At 36.6% G+C, this 23,120-nt stretch overlaps 2 protein-coding genes, 1 long non-coding RNA gene and 1 pseudogene across 5 annotated transcripts; 3 read left to right on the forward strand and 1 right to left on the reverse strand.

The window, feature by feature from the left end:
* Window positions 1-229: 229 nt before the first annotated feature.
* On the reverse strand, window positions 230-6,091 carry LOC113715342 (cyclin-J18-like). 3 transcript variants are annotated; one of them, XM_027239528.2, is made up of 8 exons: window positions 5,832-6,091; window positions 5,664-5,740; window positions 4,991-5,090; window positions 4,824-4,922; window positions 4,575-4,645; window positions 4,399-4,483; window positions 4,191-4,251; window positions 230-696 (listed from the first exon to the last, which is right to left on the reverse strand). In XM_027239528.2, exons 1-8 carry the CDS (start codon window positions 5,904-5,906, stop codon window positions 608-610), a joined length of 657 nt encoding a protein of 218 aa, XP_027095329.1. In that variant the 5' UTR covers window positions 5,907-6,091; the 3' UTR covers window positions 230-607. The 3 variants fall into 3 exon arrangements, 2 of the variants coding, with proteins under 2 accessions (XP_027095329.1, XP_071927384.1); XM_072071283.1 differs by lacking the exon at window positions 230-696 and adding an exon at window positions 2,475-2,743; XR_011823251.1 differs by lacking the exon at window positions 230-696 and adding an exon at window positions 2,475-2,743 and having other exon boundaries at window positions 4,191-4,483.
* Window positions 6,092-6,412: 321 nt separating this feature from the next.
* On the forward strand, window positions 6,413-7,123 carry LOC140017075 (uncharacterized). Its single transcript, XR_011823397.1, has 2 exons — window positions 6,413-6,778; window positions 6,902-7,123. It is a non-coding gene; the product is annotated as an uncharacterized lncRNA (long non-coding RNA).
* A 6,191-nt stretch (window positions 7,124-13,314) lies between these two features.
* On the forward strand, window positions 13,315-19,497 carry LOC113717338 (ABC transporter B family member 11-like). The gene is made up of 12 exons (XM_027242141.2): window positions 13,315-13,593; window positions 13,866-13,920; window positions 14,010-14,185; window positions 14,266-14,487; window positions 14,561-14,799; window positions 14,929-15,454; window positions 15,818-16,091; window positions 16,283-17,172; window positions 17,760-18,026; window positions 18,136-18,399; window positions 18,521-18,814; window positions 19,023-19,497. The coding sequence occupies exons 1-12, from the start codon at window positions 13,462-13,464 to the stop codon at window positions 19,377-19,379; spliced, it is 3,696 nt and encodes a 1,231-aa protein (XP_027097942.2). The 5' UTR covers window positions 13,315-13,461; the 3' UTR covers window positions 19,380-19,497.
* LOC113716079 (pentatricopeptide repeat-containing protein At1g09190-like) lies at window positions 19,477-21,398 on the forward strand (annotated as a pseudogene).
* Window positions 21,399-23,120: the final 1,722 nt, after the last annotated feature.

The raw sequence follows: 23,120 nt of genomic DNA on the forward strand, positions 1-23,120 counted from the left end.
CGAGTTCACCTATAAGATGTTTCACTTGTAACCGACAGGTTATAAACTACTGTTGATCTCTTATTAAAAAAAGAAAAAAAAAAAGAAGGTGAAGGATGGGTTAAGTGGTTATTAGGGGAGGAAATGTAAGTGGTAAATTTCGGATTTCGAAACCCATCATTTATTTATACTATTAAAAAAGAAAGAAAGAAAGGTTCTCAAGGCACCGGATTGACTTGGCCACACTGCATGAGATGAATGATTTACCTTGATACCCTTAGCAATAGAGGAAAAACTACAAAAGAGATTTGTACAGAAATGGTCCAGTGCAGGAGCCAAAGCAGCAACTTCGTCATCTTATCAATGAGATAAGCTTAGGCTATGCCATGGTCCTCCTTGTGGACCTCAAAGATCATTAAGTCTGGTACTTTCAAGACAAACTATAAATGCTGGGCCTTAATTTCTCTAGCTTTTCAACGTAAAAGAATAAATGTGTGGCATGAAATCAATCCTTTTTGTAAAGGACACCGATAATACCTATTAACTGCAGCATCCAAGGAGGGGAAAAGTTTTCCCCTCTTTTGCAGTACGAAGCAGCTATGTTACAGTGGTTGGCAGTTGGTACAACTCACATTGCTTGAGGTTCAAGTATTTGCCTCAGAATGTTTCTAACAGAATTTAAGATGTCCTCTTCTTCGCACAAAGTCACAAACTTCACTGCAACCAAATTTGGATAAGGAAGAGTTGGATTAATTATGCCAAGTAAAGACCAAAATAATCTCATTCAGGATTACAGTCGAATACATTCTTCACAGTGGGGCAAAGTCCAGAAAGCCAACAAAAACCATGCGTCATTGTATTCTCTTGGACAAGTTTTCTAAGTATTCTTCTTAGGGATGAGCTGTTGAGTTTAGCCTTTCATACTTTATGGTACCAAACTTATATCATATGCTCATATGCTGTACCTTGATTTGAATTATGTACCACAACAGAAAACCCAAGATTTGGGTTCTCATACATATTATTCACTCAATCTTTGGTTGTTACAAGAATTTAAGTGGTATTTGCTACTAAGTACTAACTCAAAATGATAATTACTAGTTTTATATAAACGGAAAAGTAATTTACAGTTCTCATTCTTACTTACACATAGAAACTTAATTCTCTGTACTTATGCATGGACAAAATTTCAAACGTCATTCCTAACATATTGTTGATAGGGATAGAACAGCAAAAGAGAGCTTAAAGGATGCAACATTCTTTCATCTGTTTCAAAGCCAAGAACTCTACCAATAAAATTTGATCATCAACGCTAACTGAACTAAAAAATCACTAAAATTTTGGAGAAATAAACACCCAAAATATTCCAATTTACCAGAATTCAAGATTGAATTCCAGATATAATGACCCTATTGACTGATGACTCACAAATTTCTAAACTGCCAAAGGAGGGTTTTAATTCATTTGGCAGAAGAAAACAAGGCATTTGGAGAATGATGGAAAATGATAAAAGGGAGAGCAAGTTGGATGTTGTGAACATATTGATAATCCAATTCAAAGATGACCTATTAACAAAATAAAGCCTGCCCCAGAAAAAAATAGAAAAAGACCCGAGTGCTTTAGTAGTTGATAAAGAATAAAAGCACAGAAACTTCAATTTCTAAGGGAAAAGGAGACTAATTAATGTAGGAAAGGTTGGGTCGAGATGGGCACCTTTACCTACTCTATCATCTCATGATCATCACAGACCATAAATCATTTATGCGCCATGAGTCCGCACTCGTTCGGCACATCCTTTTTGAAAGTGACTAATATAACGACACAAATTGTGAAGTATGACAAACAACTCCAATGGAGAAAAAACAATAAACGAATGAGGATGGTATTGAAGATAACAGATACGAAAGACATCCTCTCAACAGACAGACCTACATTCACACGTGTGGCAAGAGATGTTTGACTCCATTGTTATTTCTTCAAAAACACAACAGCATGGCTCAGAACACTGATGATTGAACTCTATAGCATAGGCTATTACAGAAAAATTCACGATTTTTTTCTACCTGTTTCATAACAAGCATTGATGTTGCATTCGACTAAACATACGAAGCACTACAGATCTGCTAAATGAAAATCAGATGTGCAATTAGTTTGTCTATATTTGACTTGATTGGTACAGATATTTGCTTGGTCTTTAGCTAGTGCAGCACTAAATTAATGTCGGTTGATATGATCAACTACGTTGAAAGCACTCATAGAAAGAAGGTCCTTCCCAGTCCTAACTAAGGCCAGGGCATTCTGAACGTATATCAGGCTTACTACCTTCTCCATACTCTGATGCATAGAATCAGAAAAGCCAGCTATGTTTCCGATGGGCACTTTGGTGAAGATTACACATTGCAAATTGCAAGTCTAGAATTTGAAACCCTTACATATGATTACACGGGAATGGGAGCAAGTTTAAGTTAAAATTTATGAATAAAAAATTGCTGCTTAATTGGTTACAAAACTTTCTTTCAAACTCAAAAAATAGATCAAACTTGCCCAGCGCTGAAGAATATCTTTATTGTCTTACTATGCTGGTAGCCTACCTTCTAGGTCTGAAACAATACTGGTGTCCTGTAAGAATGCCATAATATACCTTGGTCTCACTCCTTTTTCCAATTGACACTATTATTGTTTTCCTTTCCGTTCTTTCCCTGACTTGGATGCAACCGCGTTGACAACCAACCATTGATCTAATATTACCTTCTTTATCTGTTACCTGACATCACATCACCATTATTTGGTAACTATTGCCACATGGGATCATTAATAGCAGATCTAAACCTGATCACCCCTTGAAAGATAAATTATAAATTGCAATAAATTTTAGAATCTGCATCATTCTTTCTTAATCATTTTTTGCTCAGCACATAAGCATACATGATAAAGATACTAATATTTGCTGAACTTCTGCAGGTGCCTGTGTTTGTTAATTCTTTCCTAACCATCACAGCAACAATAATCTAACGAAGCTGCAGCTCTCAATTGCATACTTCCTATTGGAGGACAAATATTTTGCATTTACCAAAAAGAGTTGTCCCACAATGCCTCTTATGGAACTACTCCCCTCTCCAACTTATTAACATTTAGCATGGAATTTTATAACACCATTAAACATCATAATTCTTCTTCAGTTTAAAGAAATTTTGCAAAGAAGTTCACTTAATCACCTAAATCTCTCTCAAGAGATGCTATACAAAAAATCTTTACTCTCATCCCTCTAGTGTCTCCTCCTTTCCAATAGCTAATCATAACATAGTGGGCAGTTGAGAAGGAGAGACTTGACCAAGCAAGTAGTTGTACAATGTCATGCCAACATAGCCATTGAATACAATTAAAAACATTTATTACAGAACAAACTACTAGTATGAACAAAGAGCTCCCATGGTGACTCTGGCATAAACAGATGCTACTTGACCCGCTTGCTTAAGTTGATCACAGAATGATTCAAACTTGTCCAGCTTTTGAATTAAGCAGTGATTTTGCAAACTTTTTCTCTTGCAATAGGTACTTATCATTCTTACTACAAACTGTCGTGTTTTCCAGCCACAGAACCAAGGCTTAGGACTTAAATTTGATGCCTATAAGTACACTTAAATGAGATTCATTTCTACTCTTACTAATTAACATGTTAACATAAGATTTATTTTTTCTATTTTTGGTCCCCCCCCCCCTCCCTAAAAAAAAACTGCATAAGGTTTCCATATCAGGTGGTTGTTAACTTACTATTGAACTTGGACAGGCATAATGTATGCAGAAATTTTAGCTTAATTAAGATGTTAAAAGCTACATATAAATCAACTTAAGATCCAGTTTTAAGGAACACACAAGCTCATCAAAACGACTTCTATATAAACCTCTATGGGCTAATAGTCATGGCAAAGACACAGTAGACACTGTCTTCTTTTTTTTGTTTATTTTTTTTTGTTATTAACATATAAACTTGGCATTAGTTTGCAAGTCTATCATCCTCAGCAAAGTGCAGAGTAGGCTCTAATAGAAATCATTCAAAAAATGGTTCTGATCATTCTCAGTTTATAATGAACATGGAGATAAATTTAAAGGAAATGTACATATCAGAATATAAATATTTAGTACAACTGAAAAAAAGAGAAACAAAAAGTGGAAAAACAAGAAACATCAGAACAGAATATAAAATATCTTACCCCAAGGAAGTATAGGAAACTCCCACCTTTGTTTGGGAACCATGATCACATAAGCAACAACCTGCCAAGACGTAAAGCTTTTACCGAATAGTAATAGTAACATTAACCTGAGCTTTTGAGTTGTCAATACTTAGGCCATAATAGTGTTAAGAAAGGGTGCACATGCCAATACAGATGCAGCAAGAGAACAGGGAGAATTGTAAAGAACCATTGTCTCCTCCTTCTCGTAAAGTATATCCATAATATCTAAGCAATCTCCAAGCTTTACATATTCTCCAATTTGAGCAACTCCTCTACACAAATTATCAAAAGGAGGTAAAGATAGAAGCATGCATGGTTGTGGCCATTAAAGCTTTAAAACTCATTGCAAACAGAGAAACTCACTTCAATTGAATGAGAAGTTCTTCCAGATGTGTAAAAGCAATGTTCAATGTGCCAATCTTGAACTCCAATACCTTTCAAAACAAGCATTATAATATTCTGAGGCTAATTGGTCTCACCATCATAACTTACAATATTAAGATGTTAACCTGCATTAACACCATCTCCTGCAGAGTTCTTCATCAACTATCATGTCAATGGTAGCCGTAAGTTAAAGAAACCCTGAAATTTAATTGTGAATAACTGGCTTACTGCTTCCAGGAGATCTCTTGCAGTGAAATGCTGATCTTTAATAAACTTGTCTCCTAAACTCTTCAAACATTTGACAGACAGCGGAGGGGAATCATGCATCTGCCAATTATTTATCTTAGAAACAAGCAAAGAAGTGTTATCTAAAATAGACAAGAAGCCACACTTACTTTGCTTGAGATCCATAATGAAGTAAGTGCAAACAACTGTAGGTTACTTTCTGTCATGGGATGTAGAAGCCAGTTTTCTTTGATCCTGTCGTCTTGGAATCTTGATTTGATAAATAAAAAATATTTACCAAACCCCAGTCAAACAAAAATCCCGAAAACACTTCTGTCATGATTATAAGCATGAAAGTGTAACATGCACAAGTCCTAAAGAGATTATTGTCATCCATATGCAGACTGAACAAACAACCAAATTTGCCAGCTCAGGTCAATCTACATGCTGTAGACTACACTTTTCAGGGCAGAGATTAAATTTTCAAATTTAAGCTTTCCTTTTGTCATTCCGGAAATTCTTGATTGAACAAATCAAGCACTTTGTTAGTGACTCATGAGTTTTCTTAAGCATTGTGTCACTGGAAAGTATTCAAGGTGACATTAAACACATGCATAAAACGCAAATTCGGATAATAGTTAATATTATGCGATTCAAATTTAACCGAAATTCAACAATAATATAAAACTTACTTTCATCACTGTAGTAATAAATGCTCATAAAATAAATTACATGTCATACATTTCGATTCCTTGGATTCCAACCGAAAATTCACAAAATATTACACATAAAACAAGATATTGTAAACAATAACCATATTTGACTAAAGATATCAACTTTAACCTGGAGAGAGATGGGTAAAAGCGCTCGGCGAACAGAGTAAGGGCAGAGTATTTCACCATTGGAGAAACATCCAGTTCCTTAATTTGAAAAAACAGATCAGGCAAAAAGGTTCAGAAAAATCTAATAAAAACTGATTAATCGTAAAAGCTAGGGTTTTGGATGAGTTACCTGAGCGCAATGGATGAGAAATTCCAATACTCGGGGCCTGGTACATGAGCAAAGCTCTCTGCTGCTGTTCTTCATCTGTCTCTCTCTCTCTCTCACCGTCACTGTGTGAAATGTGTGTGTATCTGTGGAGGGAATTTCAAATGGAAGAGCGCAATCAAATTGGGAGAGAAGCGAACAGATATATGGTGCAGGGATTGGGCCGAATCATTTTTTCCGCGAGCTCTAAGAATGGTCTTGGGCTCTTATTAGAAGACAAGCCCCAACGTAGGGCTGAAAACAAGCCTCAACGAATAATCAACTTGGCTTCTGTTTGATAATTTTTTAAAAGAAAATTGATCGAGCTTGGTTTAAAATTTTGGGAAAAATCCATTTTTCATCCTCAAACTTTGTGACTAAGACACATTTGGTCCCCAAACTTTTTGACCAGACACATTAAGTACATGTATTAACTATTTTTTGCCACATTTAGTCAAAAAACGGAAAAATTTTCAATTTGGACGGTGAAACCCACGTGGCCGTTAACTTATGCATCGGGAATCAATGCAAGTCAGACTAAAGTCCACACATTCTCTCTCTAATGCAAGTCGACACAAAATGTTGACTAAAAGTACACTCAAAGTCTAAGGGTGGAGCTCCTTTTCCTCTCCAAGTTTATCTTTTTCCCACCGAGCTTGTGGAGTGAAAAGCTGCGTGAGATTAGCAGAGGTAGGGGAGTGATTCAACGAAGCTTTTCTAATCCAGTAGAATGGAGTGATCCACCATATCAAGCAACTCCTTTTCATCTTCAATTCGTACTTGTCAGCAAAATGAGGTCACGAAGCTCAGAATCGTCAATTTCGTCAAATCGCAGTACCCATGTGTGTGGGTGTGGATTAAAACCCAAATTGGCAACTTCTTGGCGGGATGATAATCCTGGAAGAAGATTCTACGGTTGTCCAAGATGGCCGGTAAGCGTAGTCTAATTTTTTGTATGTAAAGTCTAGAAATGCCCTTATCCTGTGTGCGTGTGTTTCTTTGCTCTGTTGAAAGTGTAGAAATGCCCTTACTGTAACAATATGTTGTATTTGCAGAGGCCAGATAGGTGCAAATATTTTGAATGGCTTGATGAACCAATCTGTGCAAGAGGAAGGAGCATAATACCAGGTTTGCGGAGAAGGATAAATAAGATGGAGGAAACAATTGAAAAAGGCCGAAGAAGGGAAAAAATTATGATTTGTATTATCTTGATGTTGGCCATGCTACTTATGATCTCTGTTGCTGGGAAAAATAGGGGACATGCAAGAGAAGGAAAATTGGTACTAAGCTTGGAATGAGTTACCGAATCTGGGGGTGATAACTGTGGTTCGTTCCTTTCATGGGGCAGAACTTTGACTGAATTTGTAAATGTAGAAATAGGATGCTTTCATGGGGCATGCCTTTCCTAAAATCTGCACTATCATATGTTTCATGGGGCATGCTTTGTAAACATAGAAATAGCATGCTTTCATGGGGCAGAACTTTGACTGAAGTTGTAATAAAATCTGCAATCCCATATGTTTAGTATATATTCTTTATTTCATGCTTTTCCTATTATTAATTGCGTGAAATGGTTGTTGTGCATCTTCATATATGAGATTGTGTGATATGAAGATTGTGTTATCTCCTCAGTGCTTTTTCTACTTAATGGTGTAGGAAAAGAATGAGTTTTTGTTTTCTTTTTTTTTTTTTACTTGTTCATTCCAAAACTTTGTCTCATAATCAACCTGAAACGTAATTTTTGAGGGATATCAGTCCATGAACATGAACCTTTAGAAACAATAAATATAGTGATCACAAGAACTACCAAAAAGAGAGCTACATGAGATCAATAAACAAAAAGATGTAAGAATTACCCTGTGAAGAGCTCATTGTAAAAAAAAAAAAAAACTGCAGACCTCAGAACTCATCATTTAGGAGCTCCACCCTTAGACTTTGAGTGTACTTTTAGTCAACATTTTGTGTCGACTTGCATTAGAGAGAGAATGTGTGGACTTTAGTCTGACTTGCATTGATTCCCGATGCATAAGTTAACGGCCACGTGGGTTTCACCGTCCAAATTGAAAATTTTCCCGTTTTTTGACTAAATGTGGCAAAAAATAGTTAATACATATACTCAATGTGTCTGGTCAAAAAGTTTGGGGACCAAATGTGTCTTAGTCACAAAGTTTGAGGATGAAAAATGGATTTTTCCCTAAAATTTTTGATGTATATTTACAAAAAATTTGGCTTGACTTGTCTTAGTATCGAATTCAAGCACTTACAATTAAAGCTTAGCTTGGTTTGACATGAAATTTCATGTTGTATTATGTATAGATTTTAACCCTAATTTGTTGTTTTTTCCCTTAATTTTTGTTCTCTGATATTCAAGAAATCTATTATGATGAATAGGGATGGTTAAAGTTTTAAGTTTACTGAGACTCTTAGTTGCTCTATTCCATGCTTTGTAGTTTGTATCTGTTGAATACATGCTTTAGCAATAGCACATGTTAGATCAGGGTATGCAAGCAAGAGACGTATATTAGAGTTTTCTTCGCTGTCAGATTCAGGATTCAAATTTTATATCTAGCAGTTGGGAAGCATGTAAGAAGGGGTGGAAGGCTTAAAAAAAAAAAAACAAAAAGCGAGCAAGAAATGTGATAGAGGTAGATCCTGAAACTGCAAGATAGCTAATTAGAAGACTGGAATGTAGTCAAGAATTTTGATTCATTACATACACTAGGATGTATCTATTGATGCATTGTACATGAGTACGTGAATTGAGGGCAAGCTGTTGAGACATAGGAAAACATGAAATGAAGACAAATAATTCAGGTCATCAAAAGGCATCAAATCTCAGAGTATAAACATAGAAAGTTGGGCTAGTACCACAACTCAAAATACAAAAAGGTGGAATGAAAAAGCTCTCCTTACAGGTTCAATCTCATGGAAAGAATATGGTAATGCCATCCATCTTGTTGATGGAGCATGCACTAGGATGTTGTTCTACAAGAGAAGCTTGGACACCCATCCTTCATAATAATCAAGTTTAACTTGCTTAGGACATAATTTTATGCTCTTACCAATATTTTTCCTTTTGCTTTACAACGTTAGGCACTGATCAACATTTTCTTTTATTTTTTTTTTGCTTTATAATGCAATAATTTGGCACTTATTTGCATTGAGAAAAGCCTAGGATGACAGTCCACTTAGCCCTGAATGGTATGGTTATGTTATCTCTTTAGGTGCTCAAAGAAAAGTCATTTGAAAAGGGTTGTCTAAATGTTTGTTGGTTCACTCCCAATAGAGGAGTTGGCCACCACTGTATATAGTGGGGTAGGAGGTCAAGGGTTCAAACCTTGCCTCCCATCAATGTGCCTCAATATGAGGAGTGTTCTAAATCCATGCGGGTGAGTGGTGCACCCGTCTGGTCAGATGGTGGTTAAGTCCCCGTCAGGTTCCCCCGACTCACTTGGTCCACTCCCTAGAGTCGCTTCCCTTAAAAAAGTAAGTTCCCCTTTCTTAGGAGTAGGAATAGGCTAGGCTAGGCTAGATGTGCCGCTAGTAAAAAAAAAAAAAATGTTTGTTGGTTCAAAGTTTTGCCAAGTTATTTTGGAGTATCCTGAGGGCTGTCTTAGAACATGAACTTTTTTTCCAGCTTAAATGAATTCAAAAATAAAAAGAAGTTAGGAAAAGAAGTTAAAATAGCTTCTGATTGAAAAAAGAAGTGAACAATTGGCTTTTAATCAACAAAGCATTAGCTACTTGTTTTAATAAAGCAACTATCCACTGAATGACGCTGTATTACAAAAGTTGACTAATACATTGAAAAAGCTTACAAAAATGTATACGAAAAAGTTTGATGGAAGATGACTGAGCAAACTTATTCTTACCTGATTTATTTCTCAAAAGAAATGTGTATTTATTTTTCATTTTTATATACGTGATAGTAGAATATTTCATGATGTAGTGTGCAAATAAAGAAAAGAAAGCAAAAGCAACCTCACCCTTTACAATTCACAAAAGAAAGAAAATAAAGCCAGTAAGCAGAATTACACCTTAGATGTTCATGAAAATTTTTCAAGAAAGCTTCAAATACCAAAGAGTGCTAAACTTAATTGTCTGAATAAGTTAGAGTAATTTTTTTTATGCACCATCAGTGTATATACGAGCAGGTATAGATGTATGCTAAGCAATTCGACTTTAAATTTGAAATTTATTTTTTGTATATCTGACATATATTTACATATGTTAATGTAAAGATCCGCTACACCGATAGTAGATAAAAACTTAATCCAGTAAGTTATCGACCAGTGTTTACAAAGGTTAAACATGGAAAATCACAGCGCAATCTAGGTGATTAGGAAAAAAAAATTGTTGCAGAGTTTCACAGATTTTAAAAAACTTTTGGACTTGAAAATTAAACGAAAAAAACACAATCTATAATGGCAAGCGACTCAACCAGCAACAAAGAGGACGACCTGTAGATGATCAACTCGTTCCACTGGCTAAAGAAAAAAAATTTGAGAACTTTGTCGGTAACGTAAGTCTCCTTCCATCATGTTCATCTGCAAATTATTTAATCAAATTATTTTTATCTTTTTATTTAAAAGATGGTACATTTGTTATAAAATTTAAAGCACAAATATCATTTACCATAAAAAGCTCAAAATATTGTGTCTTCCTTATCAATTAGTTATCTGACGGTACCGTTCTTAGAAATTTTCCGAACATTTGAACCAAAATCATGAAAAAATTTCGCGTATGAAAAGACTAAAGGGAAACGACCAGTTTCATCCTTACATTTTACAAAAATATTCTTTTCATTCCTTACTGTTAAAACGAAGTGAATTCGTTCTTGACCTTTTTAAAAATTGAAACTATTACATACCTGAAGTCAACTTTTGACCTAAATCTAATCATCTAATAACTCAATTACAAATTTCAGAGGTATAATTGATAGATCACTTGATTAACTAAACTTGATATTCACGTGAAATTTAATGAATCCAAAAAAGAAAAAAGAAAAAATTATAATATTAAAAAGAAGAATTAATTTTTCTTATATTATCATTGTATATACTGATAGGTCTAGATACCTATCACATCATTTTAGTTTAAATTTAAACACTAAATTTTGTATGTATGGTATACATCTAGATCGCAAGTGTATACTGTAACAGTGCACGAAAAATTTTACCCAAAAAAAATCCTACTATTCCAAGATAAAAAATGGCCTTTTCTATTATAATTTTTTATTTTTTTTTCCTTTTTTGATTCAATAAATGTCATGTGAATATTATGGAGTTGACCAACTGATCTATCAATTTTATCCTCGAAATTTGTTACTGGATTACTAGATGATTTGATTCAAATTGAAAGGTGGGTTTAGGAATGTAATAGTTTTAATTTTAAAATATCATAGATGAATTTTGCTTCATTTTAAAAGTAAACAATGAAAATAATATTTTTGCGAAATGTGAGAAATGGAATAGGTCATTTTTCCAAGCCTAAAGAAAAGTTGCACATTTTGTTCGAAAAGTAAATTGGGTGACTATCAATAGAAGAGGTCTCGGGCTTGAAACCTCCGACTTACACTAACCAAAAAAAAAAATCAGTTTATTTAGATTATACCATCAAAACTATATTTGCGGACCTTTCTGTAAAATCTTCAATTGCATAACTATAGTAATCTATATAACTTTTCATTAAAAAAAAAAGGTAGGTAATACATTGTTTCTTAAAAAGCTGATTCTACATTTCTGTTTCAATTAGAAGGTATAGTTATTTAAAACGCTCTTATTTCTATTTTAACTTCATTTTTTTCACTTTTTTTTTGATTTATTTAAGCCGGAAAAAAGTTGGTCTTCGAAGACTACCCTCACGATACTTCCAAAATAACTTTGGCAAAACTTAAAAGCAACAAATTAATTAAGCAATTCTTTCAGATGACTTTTCTTGCAAATGGACTAAAACGCACAATTATCTAAGCTTTTCTCAATACTAATCAGTGCCTACTCATTAGTCATTAGGTTAAAAAGCCAAAAAAGTTGCAGTTTGCTTAGTGCTTTGGATTAAGAGACATATTCAAGCTTAGTTCTTTGGATTAAGTTCCTAATCAGTGCTTATGTCTCTTAAAATGCATATGACAATACAATTAGGATAACACGTCTCTTAACGCGCTTATGACAGTAAAATTACAAAAACTCCCCTTATGGTATGGTAAAATTGCAGTTTGCCTCCTAACATTTGTTTCTTCTCACTTTACCCTTCATTTCAGTCGAACTCGCCAAGTTAACTATTAAAATAGTTGAGTTGATGAAAATGCCCTTCTACATGGTTTATAAGGAAAGACCCCAAGATTCCTTGGCTATTCAAATTACAAGATGTAATTTTTACTATAGAATAATTATTTTTCTAGACTTTTGGATAAAATAAATTTGAATACTAACATTCTTTTTCTGCCTAGAATTGGCATGCACGTAATCGCTTTAAAATGGGTAGATGCTGAACTTTATGAAAAACAAAGAGAAATATGTACTGTAAAGTTTTGCTATAAAGTTTACCTGTTTTTCACAATCGTTAACTGCAATACAACACATATTTTTCTTCGTTTTTCTCAAAGTTCAAGGTAAATTGCAACGTTAACTGAACTTTAAGGGGCTAAATTGTAACTTTGACGGAACCTTAAGAAGAGCGAGATTTTAATACATAATATTATCACAAGCATGTTAAGAGACATATTCAAGCTTATACAGTGGTTTGGATTAAGTTCCTATCAGTAGCTCTTCAAATTATTTGCTGCATTTTGTTGTTTCTTTAAAATGAAAATGAAGCTTAGTATTTTGGACTATGTACTTGATTTGATATATAATGTCCATCACGATTCACCACCAAATACTCACAACATTAGTACGTTGTATAAATGTATTGAAAATTGCAAAATAGCTGTCAGTCATGTTACAATGTCAACATGAAATGTTTAATCTTTGTTGGAAAATGTAAGAATCCCAGATTTTAAGGTTGAATTCTTCATTTCTTTATACGACCTTGAGTTGCAAAGTGTTAATAAACTAAACTCTCTGCCAGATTCATGCGTCTTTCTGGCATTGTCATTCTTAAAAGCCGACCATATTTCTCAAGTAGCAGTAAAATAGAAGTTCTACAATCGCTATCCAAGTTTTTGTTTAATAACTGGGGTAGATATCATTTATTGGCATGAAAATCAACTATCTTCCGTGCAATTTCTTAAACTCATGATGATCATGCATATGTATTCTCACTTAAATATAATTAAGGATTCAAAGAAAATCGAAGAGAATTCCAAACAGTTCAGTTCATGTCATCATCAAGAAATTAACCATAAAACTCTGCCTATATATGACTCCCTAAATATAATGCGAGGCATGCATCCTACCATACCATTTCCATTGAGTGTGAAGTAATAAAATCTGGTCAAGAAATGGCTGAGGAGAGTTGTTTAGATGGAAACACAATTAACGATCGAAAGACTTCACCAAAAGCAGCAGGCTATGAGCAAGATTCAGATTCTAAATCTAGAAGGAATAAGAAAGTGGCCCATAAAGTTCCATACTACAAGCTTTTCTCCTTCGCTGATCCTGTTGACTATGTCTTAATGGTGGTTGGTACAATCACAGCAGTTGGAAGTGGGATTTCCATGCCCCTTATGACAGTGCTATTGGGTGAGATAATCAACTCCTTTGGCAAGACACTGGATAGAAAACAAGTCGTACATGAAGTTTCTAAGGTATGAAGCACTCTAGTTTTATAAACAAGTTGTAAGTATGTTGCTGTTTCATTATGGAATTAGAAAATAAGCAATGGTATTGTGTTCAGTTTATAGTCTGCCAGGCCAGAGTCTTATCCTGTTTGTGTAGAAACTACAATTTTCAACTCAGCTTCTCTATTTCCATTCAAAATTAATTATCTCAAAGAAGCACATATTTCATCTCTATTCAATGCAAATGTAACTATAGTTTCTTGATAAAACATTTATATAACTAGCAATATCAACTTCAGGTATCTTTAAAGTATGTATACTTGGCTCTGGGATCTGGAGTTGCATCGTTTTCTCGTAAGTTAATTTGATTTCTTGAATAGTAGTTTGCCCTATAGTAGCATGATTCTTTATCAGAGAAAATCAACAATGACCCTTCTTGGCAGAGATAGCTTGTTGGACAGTCACAGGAGAGAGGCAGGCCGCTAGAATAAGAAGTTTATACCTGCGAGCTTTATTAATGCAAGATGTTGCATTTTTTGACAAAGAAACCAGTACTGGAGAAATTATTGAGAGGATATCAGTTGATACTATTACTATTCAAGATGCCATTAGTGAAAAGGTATGGCTGCTTAGACACAGAACAAGAAGTTCTCAGCATCGTAGAAGCATAATATGATATATCTCTGTTTGATTCAACAGGTTGGAAGATTCATACAGTTGTCAGCTTCCATTTTAGGAGCTTTTGTTGTAGCTTTTATTAAGGGGTGGCTACTCTCCTTGGTCTTGTCGTCTTCAATTCCGCTACTTGTCCTGACTGCTTCTACAATGACTATGATACTGGCAAAGCGGGCATCTCGGGGACAAGCAGCCTATTCAGTTGCAGCAACAGTGGTTGAACAGACTCTAGGCTCAATTAGAACAGTAAGAACAGTGATAGAATGGAAGCTTTTTCATATTCTATAGTTCTTGACTAGTGACATTTTTTGGAATTTAGGTTGCATCTTTTACTGGGGAGAAGCAAGCTATTGCCGAATATGACAAATCCCTGGATAAAGCTTACAAATCAGGAGTGCGAGAGGGCTTGGCAGCTGGTTTGGGACGTGGTACCCTTGCGTTTGTTTACTACTGCAGTTATGGTTTAGCATTATGGTTTGGAGCCAAAATGATCTTAGAGAAGCACTATACCGGAGGAGATGTCCTCAATGTAACAATTGCCCTATTAACTGGATCCTTGTGAGTATCATTATTCTTTGTGTCTATGCATGATAAAAGTGCAATGCTTTTATGGATTTTATTCTTAATTTTTTATTACCAAGTCCTTGAAATGCTAAAAAATTTCTGGTCATTTTGATGTTCTTCCAGTTCCATTGGACAAGCATCCCCTTGCTTGAGTGCATTTGCATGTGGACAAGCTGCAGGATTTAAAATGTTTCAGGTAATGAATAGAAAGCCAGTTATAAGCCCTTCCAATTTGGGTGGACTAAAATTGGATAATGTGGCTGGCAATATAGAACTGAAGGATGTCTATTTCAGCTATCCAACAAGGGTACATGAACAGATATTTAATGGATTTTCTCTCTTCATACCAAGTGGAACAACTACAGCATTGGTTGGACGAAGTGGAAGCGGAAAATCAACGGTTCTCAGCCTTATCGAGAGATTCTATGATCCACAAGCAGGTCAAGTCTTGATAGATGGTATCAACATCAAAGAGTTTCAACTTAAGTGGATCAGAAGCAAAATTGGTCTCGTCAGCCAGGAGCCTATATTGTTTGCCTCGAGCATTAGGGATAATATTGCATACGGCAAGGAGAACACGAGCCTTGGTGAAATACAAATTGCAGCCCAACACGCCAATGCTACTAAATTCATCGACAACTTACCTCAGGTTTAGCTTTGAGACTCTTCTGAATAATGTTCTTGGATAACATGTACTTATGTTTGTAAAGGTGTTTTCTTTAGAAATTTCTTTACAAACAAATCTTCGCAAGCTTGACACGTCATGCAGACTTTTAGATGCAGCATGTTAAGGACATTGCCAAGAATCAGCAGAGTCAGACATGAAAGGATCTTTCTCAAAGTTGTTATCCGAGATTTGTACAAGATGCATTAATTTTGAACTAGGCTAGATGCAGAAAAGAGAAATTTCAGAGAAAGAATCTATTGTTTTTCCTCTTTTTCATCTTACACCTTATCCTCTCATAATTTTCATGCTGTTCAATCTCAGTGTAACTGCTTTTCATATGGTCAGGGGCTAGATACGATTGTCGGTATGCATGGAATTCAAATGTCAGGGGGACAAAAGCAGAGAATTGCCATAGCAAGAGCAATTCTGAAAGACCCTAGCATTCTACTTCTGGATGAAGCTACAAGTGCTCTTGATGCAGAATCTGAACGGATTGTGCAGAAAGCTCTGGATGGAATTATGGTCAACCGGACGACAGTTATTGTAGCACATCGTCTGAGCACAGTGAAAAATGCAGACAAAATTGCTGTCATTGATCAAGGAAATATTGTTGAAAAAGGTTAGTGCTTTCTGGAACAAACTGTGAAATACCAATAGGTAGAAGTGATGGTTTGGAACAAACTGTGAAAGCTAAAATCTTTTGTGGATAGATAAGTCTTAGATTTTGATTGTATATCGTACGCACCATTGATGACTTGCTTGTTTAGAAACTCACAAGATAATTGCTAATTTAATTTATCAAACTTTCAGGTCCACATAGTGAGCTACTACAAGATCCTGAAGGAGCATATTCCCAGCTTGTACGGTTACAACAGCCTAGTAAAGGATCAGATGACTATATTTTGGATAATCATCATGATCGACCAGGGATTAAAGCAGATTCTGGAAGACATTTTAGCCAAAGAATTTCCTCAAAATCCATAAGCCGATGCTCATTCGAAACAGGTAACAGTAGCCGTCACTCATTATCTGTATCAACTGGTCTGCCTACCGTTGTCAGGATGCTAAAAACAGGATCGGAAGAATCCCAAGAATCAGCTTCCATGCCATCAAAGAAAGACCAACGAAGTCCACTTTACCGCTTGGCCTATCTTAACAAACCCGAAATTCCACAATTATTGCTTGGTTCCTTAGCAGCTGTTGTTACTGGAGCACTTTTACCAATTTTTGGGGTAATTCTCTCAAAAGCAATCAAGACCTTCTATGAGCCTGCTCATGAGCTTCAGAAGAAATCAAGATTGTGGGCATTATTGGTAGTAGTTCTTGGGTTGTCTTATTTATTGGCAACACCATTAAGAGCGTATTGTTTTGCTGTGGCAGGATGTAAGCTGATTAGAAGCATTCGGTTGAAATGCTTTGAAAAAATAGTTCATATGGATATAAGTTGGTTTGATAGGCAGGACAACTCAAGTGGTAGAATTAGTTCCCGGCTTTCGATTGATGCAGCATCAGTGAGAAGTCTAGTTGGCGAATCGCTTTCCATGCTTGTTCAGAATAGTGCCACCGCTTTTGCTGGATTGATTATTGGTTTTGGAGCAAGCTGGAGGTTATCCCTCATAGTAATATTCATGTTACCACTCATTACCATTAATGGATACATGAATTTAAAATTTTTAAGCGGATTCAATGCGGATGCAAAGGTTTGTCCAATACTTGATCACTGTTGACAGAATTCTCAAGTTAAATGCATGGAAATCAGAAATCATATTTACTATCATGATGAGTGGTAGACACTAAATAGAATTGTCCTTAATTCGGAAGACACACTTTGTTAGTGCCATAAAATGAGATAGTTCTGACTAAGTACATACTTTGTTATTGCCACAAGATGAGATAGTTCAGTTTGGAGAGGTTCAAGTATGTATCTGCAGGCTTGACCACTAGTTGATCTTTTTTGCATTGGAACAAAAAGTATACTTTCAGAAATAAAAATTTTGTAAAGTAAATAATTCCTGCAATTGATGTAGATTGCATTTAGGAGCTTGTGTATGTTCTGATGATTTGAAAACTTAGCCAGCATAAGGGAAAATGTTCTTGCATAATGTTTTTCCTTTGGTTATTTGATGTGAATTCAATGATCTGCTGTCTTTTGCATCTTCTTGATATATTAGAGAAACTAATGACCAAAAGTTTTCGTAATCGACTCCTTGTAATATGCATATTCAACTTTTTGTTCATGGAATTTCTAGAATGTACAACACAAGTTGGAATTCCATTCTGTTTACAGAAGTTGTACGAGGAAGCCACTCAAGTAGCCAGTGATGCAGTTGGAAGCATTAGGACAGTTGCATCCTTTTCTGCAGAGGATAACGTGATTCTACTGTATGAGAAGAAATGTAAAGGCCCGGTGACAAAAGGAATAAAACAAGGATTATATAGTGGTGCAGGATATGGTTTGTCCATGTTCTTCCTGTATGCAGTTTATGCAACCACTTTCTATGCTGGAGCTCGACTTATCAAAGCTGGCAAGATAACTTTTGGTGATGTTTTTCAGGTGAGCTATGATATCTCATTTTCCATTGTTATTTTTTCTAATTGTTCAAGATTAAAGTGATTTACATCTTTCTTATCTCATTTGATCTTCCTCCAAACCTGATTGGCAGGTCTTTTATGGCTTGAGCATGGCAGCAATTGGCATATCTCAATCAAGCGCCCTTAGTCCAGACGCTAGCAAAGCAAGAAGTGGAGCTGCTTCTATCATTGCACTTCTTGACCTGAATTCGCCTATAGACTCGAGCAAAACCTCGGGAATTATATTGGACAATGTTAAGGGAGATATAGCATTTCAGAATGTCAGCTTCAGATATCCAAGTAGACCTGATGTTCAGATTTTTAAAGATCTTTGTTTGGCTATCGAGTCCTGCAAGGTAAACTCTCATGAGTCATGAATGGGTTCCAATTTCTGAAGTTAGCTAGCTTACTTTACTGAATCCTTTACTGAGTACTTGATTCACAAGGGTACTTGCCAATTTGCTATCCATTGTTTAGACACTTGCTCTGGTCGGAGAAAGTGGAAGTGGAAAATCTACCGTCATTTCGTTGCTGCAAAGATTTTATGATCCTGATTCTGGTGAAATCACACTAGACGGAGTGGAACTGAGAAGTCTGAATTTGAAATGGTTAAGGCAGCAGATGGGATTAGTGAGTCAGGAGCCTGTTTTATTCACTGGCACGATTCGTGATAACATTGCATATGGCAAAGAAGGCAGTGCCACCGAGGCTGAAATTTTATCTGCAGCAGAAAAAGCAAATGCTCACCAATTTATCAGCGGTTTGCAACAGGTCTGAACACTAGTTCTTCTCTAAGTTGTTTACTATATATATGTCAAGATACTTTCCAATCCTTAGACCTTCCAAAAGAAAAAGCTTATCTTGCTTAGCTTTTTCATTCCTTCCTTTTGCCATCTCATGGTTTTGCTCTCCAATACTATATGCATTCCTTGTTTAACTGGAACTGCTTTGTTGATCAACCCAAAAAAAAAAATTCCAGGGCTACGACACACTCGTCGGTGAAAGAGGGATACAATTATCAGGTGGACAGAAGCAAAGAGTGGCAATTGCCCGAGCAATTATAAAGTCCCCCAAGATCTTACTTCTTGATGAGGCCACTAGTGCTCTTGATGCTGAATCTGAGAAAGTAGTTCAAGATGCATTGGTTCAAGCTATGGTTGGGAAAACCACAATAGTTGTGGCGCATAGGCTTTCCACAATTAGGGGCGCAGACTTGATTGCAGTCGTTAAAAATGGAGTGATTCAAGAGAGAGGAAACCATGAAAGCTTGATTAGTATGAAGGATGGCATCTATGCTTCTCTAATGGAACACTATGCAAGTGCTACATCAATATAAAGGACAACATTACCATATTCTTTTCATGAGACTGAAGCTATAAGGGGAGCCTTTTCATTCCATCAAATGCGTTCATAGTTATATCCCAATATATCTAATGAATCAAACTGTTTTATTATATGTTCTGGGGTTCTACTTAGCTATTCATAGTTGTAGGAATGCAACGGGCGGTATTGATGAAGCATATACTCCTAAAATACTGTACAATGCAAGGCCAGAACAGCGCAAAACAAAGTCTCTCAGTATGTTTAAAACTTCAATCATCATTGTTCATAGTGCGGTAATAACGTGAACTCAACATCCAACAATACTTTCAACAGCAAATAGACCAAAGAAATTAAATTTAAAAGGCTAGTGTTGTTCAAATGAATAAAAACCAAGCCTAGGTGTTTCATGAAATGTCTCATTCAGATGTGGTTGTTTGGAACTTGATGATTCGTGGGTATTGTAAGATAGGAAATGTTAAAATGGGATTTCAGCTGTTCAGGCAAATGGATGAGAGGAGTATTGTCTCTTGGAATACGGTAATTTCGTGTTTGGCGCAGATTGGGAAGGATAAGGATGCTTTGGAGCTTTTTCATGAAACGCGGGACGGTGGGTTTGAGCCGGATGAGGCGACTGTGGTTACTATGTTGCCGGTTTGTGGCCGCGTGAGGGAAGTTGAGGTTGGTAGGTGGGTTCACTCTTCTTTTGTCGAGTCAAATGATCTCTTTCAAGATTTTGTAACAGTGGGTAACGCACTAGTTGACATCTATTGCAATGATTTAGGAAGATGGCCAGAAAGAATGTGGTTTCTTGGAATGCAATGATTTCAGGCGTGGCTTTCAATGGCAAGGGGGGAACTTGGGGTTGAATTGTTTGATGAGATGACAGATGAAGGTGAGAGCCCGAACGATTCAACTTTTGTGGGAGTTTTAGCATGTTCTTGTTTAGCTTGATGTTTCGAAAGCATGGCATAAAATCCAAAGCATGAGCATTTTGGATGCAGTCGATCTTCTTGGACGTAATGGTTGCTTAAAAGAGGCTTTTGATCTAATAGAGACAATGCGCCTCTCAGGCGTAGATCGGCTGGCTATGGGATAACCTCATTAGGCCCAGGTCTGTGTGGTCGATTCTGGCTCTCCTACCGTCTCATGTATCCTTGGAGGGCGGGGTGCACGGGCGCAGGGAAATTAGTCTGACAAAGTTGGAATACTTCCTATATTGAAAAAAAAAAAAATCTAATAGAGACAATGCCAATGAAGCCAAATGCCCGATTATGGGGTGCATTGCTTAGTTCTAGCCGAACTCATGGTGATATGGAACTTGCAGAAAGAGTCGTTAAGGAGCTTATTAACTATGTGTTGTTGTCAAATATATATATATATATATATATATATATATATATGCAGAAAGGGGGGACTGGGATGAAGTTGAGAAGTTGAGAGTGTTAATGAGAAAAAACCGTGTGATTAAGGTGCCAGGACAGAGCATGTTTGTGCAATTCTAAGTTTGAATGTTGGATATGCAAAGATGGGAGCAGATATAATGTAGCAAATTTCATGAAAAAAAAAAGTCCTTTCTTTGTCAAAAAAAAAAAAAGAATAAAAACCGTAACTAGTCTAAATCGATGTCTTCAACCTATATAGTAAAAGCGCGAATGGCTGGTGGTGGTTGTGCTGATGTGGCTGCATTTCATTCGCTTGGGGGTCGTCATCTATCGCGTTCGGATTCTTGCTTTTGTCCGCTGGGAAGAGAAACGCAATTCCAGCTTTTTGTCCGAGAGGCGAAAATGGAGACCAGCTGACCTGCTGAGCAAGCTTATGGCGGTTGGTGCTAGGCTCAATGTGGGTATGCATGGTTTTACAATTTTACCCTTCTTTTTAAAAAACAGCTGCACCGTTGTTTGTTGCTGAGCTTATTGCTTGCCTTTGTCCTTTGTTGAGAAGAAATTTCAGCTCTGTTTTGTCCGCTGGGAAGAGAAGCGCAATTCCTGGTTTTTGTCCGAAAGGCCAAAATGAAGACCAGCTGACCTGCTGAGCAAGCTTATGGCGGTTGGTGCTGGTTTGATTGATATAACAGGTATTGGGTGATGGGCTCAATGTAGGTTTGCATGGTTTTACAATTTTACCCTTCTTTTTAAAAAACAGCTGCACCGTTGTTTGTTGCTGAACCTATTGCTTGCCTTTGTCCTTTGTTGAGAAGAAATTTCAGCTCTGCTTTAGAGACCTGCCAAAAACGACCTTTTTGCTCTTTCCTTTGATTGAAATACTTTGTTTTTCCGATGTATGCAGAAGTTCCTATGTTTCTGAAGCCGCCTCCTCCAGCCGTCACTATCATGATCCACGGTAACTGTGCCTTGCTTCTGCTGGTCTTTCCTTTCTTTCCATCCGTTTGCTTCTATCTCCTTTGTTGTGAGCTCGTTTCTTTCCTTTTCCTTATTCCCTCTGTCGGAGTTGCTGCCTTCCTGCGTTCTTCTTTCAAATTTGCTAGCCCTGTTACTGTTACATTTTAGCTCCAGGTGAGTTTGTTGCCTGGGATTGTCATGTTTATTTGATTTTTCCCCCTAAATTTTATGCCCTATTGAGCTCTTGTTGTTGCCTTGACTGTTTCCTTTGCTTTACGCCCCATTTTGCTTCTTCTGTTGCTTTATTCGGCTTTGATTTCCTGTATGCATCTTTTTAACTCCGTCTTCCATTTCCCTCCTGCCAATGTTGCTCACAACCCTATTTGCTTTTTTGTTTTAGCTTCTACTCTGCGTTCCTTAGCTCGTACAGGTAACCTTTCCGTGCCTTATGTTTTATGCTTTTTACCCCCCTTTCCCCTTGATTTCCAGATAGATTTTCCCCTTTTGTTCTCTGCTGCGTGCTATCCCTCATTAGCTCTTTTATCGTTGTATCATCTTAATTTTCCCCCTCTTGTTACTCTGTTTAATACAGTAGCTGGTTACGTGCCCTTTTTTCTGCTGCTCTCCTGCTGGCTGGTAGAGGCTTGCTCCACGTAACTGAGGTTCTGCTGGCATCTCTTGTTCTCCCTTCTGCATGTGCTTGCCTTTTTTACTTTGCCTGTTACCTTAGCTTTTTCTGCTGCTCTACTTTGGTCCATGCTATTGTTATGTCATTCTAAAATATTACAAGCCTTGCTTGAACCTTTTCCTCCTTTGTACTGTTTTAAGCTGCCCTGTGGTGGCTTCAAAATGTTACAGCTTTTAAAAAAGTTACGAGGCTTGCTGGGTTGTTTGCCTGCTCTGTGCTTATCCGCTGAATTTCCTGTTTTGTGTTGCTCTACTTTGGTCCATGCTATTGTTACGCCATTCTAAAATATTACAAGGCTTGCCTGAACCTTTTCCTCCTTCGTGCTGATTTTAGCTGCCCTGTAGTGGCTTTAAAATGTTACAGTGTTTAAAAATGTTACGCGGTTTGCTTGGCTGCTTACCTGCTTTATGCTTACGTGTTCAATTTCCTGCTTCTATGTAAGACCTGTGCTTTAGCTTTTCTTCCCTGTGCTCTTTTTCCTTTTTATAAGGTCCCTTTGCCTCGCACCTCTGTTATGCCATTTATTTGCTCTGCAAGTTTTCCTTGGCCTTTTACCTCCTTTGCCCTTATTTCGTCGGCCCTATGGTTGTTCGTTAGAGACGCACATTGGTCTTTCTTTCCCCTGCTAAAAAATGTAGTCATCAGATCGATAGAAATGCTATGCGCTTTTGCCTCCTTTGCCCTTATTTCGCCAGTCCTATGGTTACGCATTAGAGATGTGCGGTAG

The sequence above is a fragment of the Coffea arabica genome, chromosome 11c, assembly GCF_036785885.1.
Source record: "Coffea arabica cultivar ET-39 chromosome 11c, Coffea Arabica ET-39 HiFi, whole genome shotgun sequence".
Lineage (NCBI taxonomy): Eukaryota > Viridiplantae > Streptophyta > Magnoliopsida > Gentianales > Rubiaceae > Coffea > Coffea arabica.

Bases quoted from the DNA above. Each gene is read 5' to 3' on its own strand.
- LOC113715342 (XM_027239528.2), bottom strand. From the start codon at position 5,906: ATGAAGAACAGCAGCAGAGAGCTTTGCTCATGTACCAGGCCCCGAGTA. The intron at 4,646-4,823 runs GTAAGCCAGTTA...TTGTTTTGAAAG, and splicing joins CAAGAGATCTCCTGGAAGCA to GTATTGGAGTTCAAGATTGG. The intron at 697-4,190 runs GTAAGATATTTT...ATTTGGTTGCAG, and splicing joins GTTTCCTATACTTCCTTGGG to TGAAGTTTGTGACTTTGTGC.
- LOC113717338 (XM_027242141.2), top strand. From the start codon at position 13,462: ATGGTGGTTGGTACAATCACAGCAGTTGGAAGTGGGATTTCCATGCCC. The intron at 13,921-14,009 runs GTAAGTTAATTT...CCTTCTTGGCAG, and splicing joins TGGAGTTGCATCGTTTTCTC to AGATAGCTTGTTGGACAGTC. The intron at 18,400-18,520 runs GTAAACTCTCAT...TCCATTGTTTAG, and splicing joins TGGCTATCGAGTCCTGCAAG to ACACTTGCTCTGGTCGGAGA.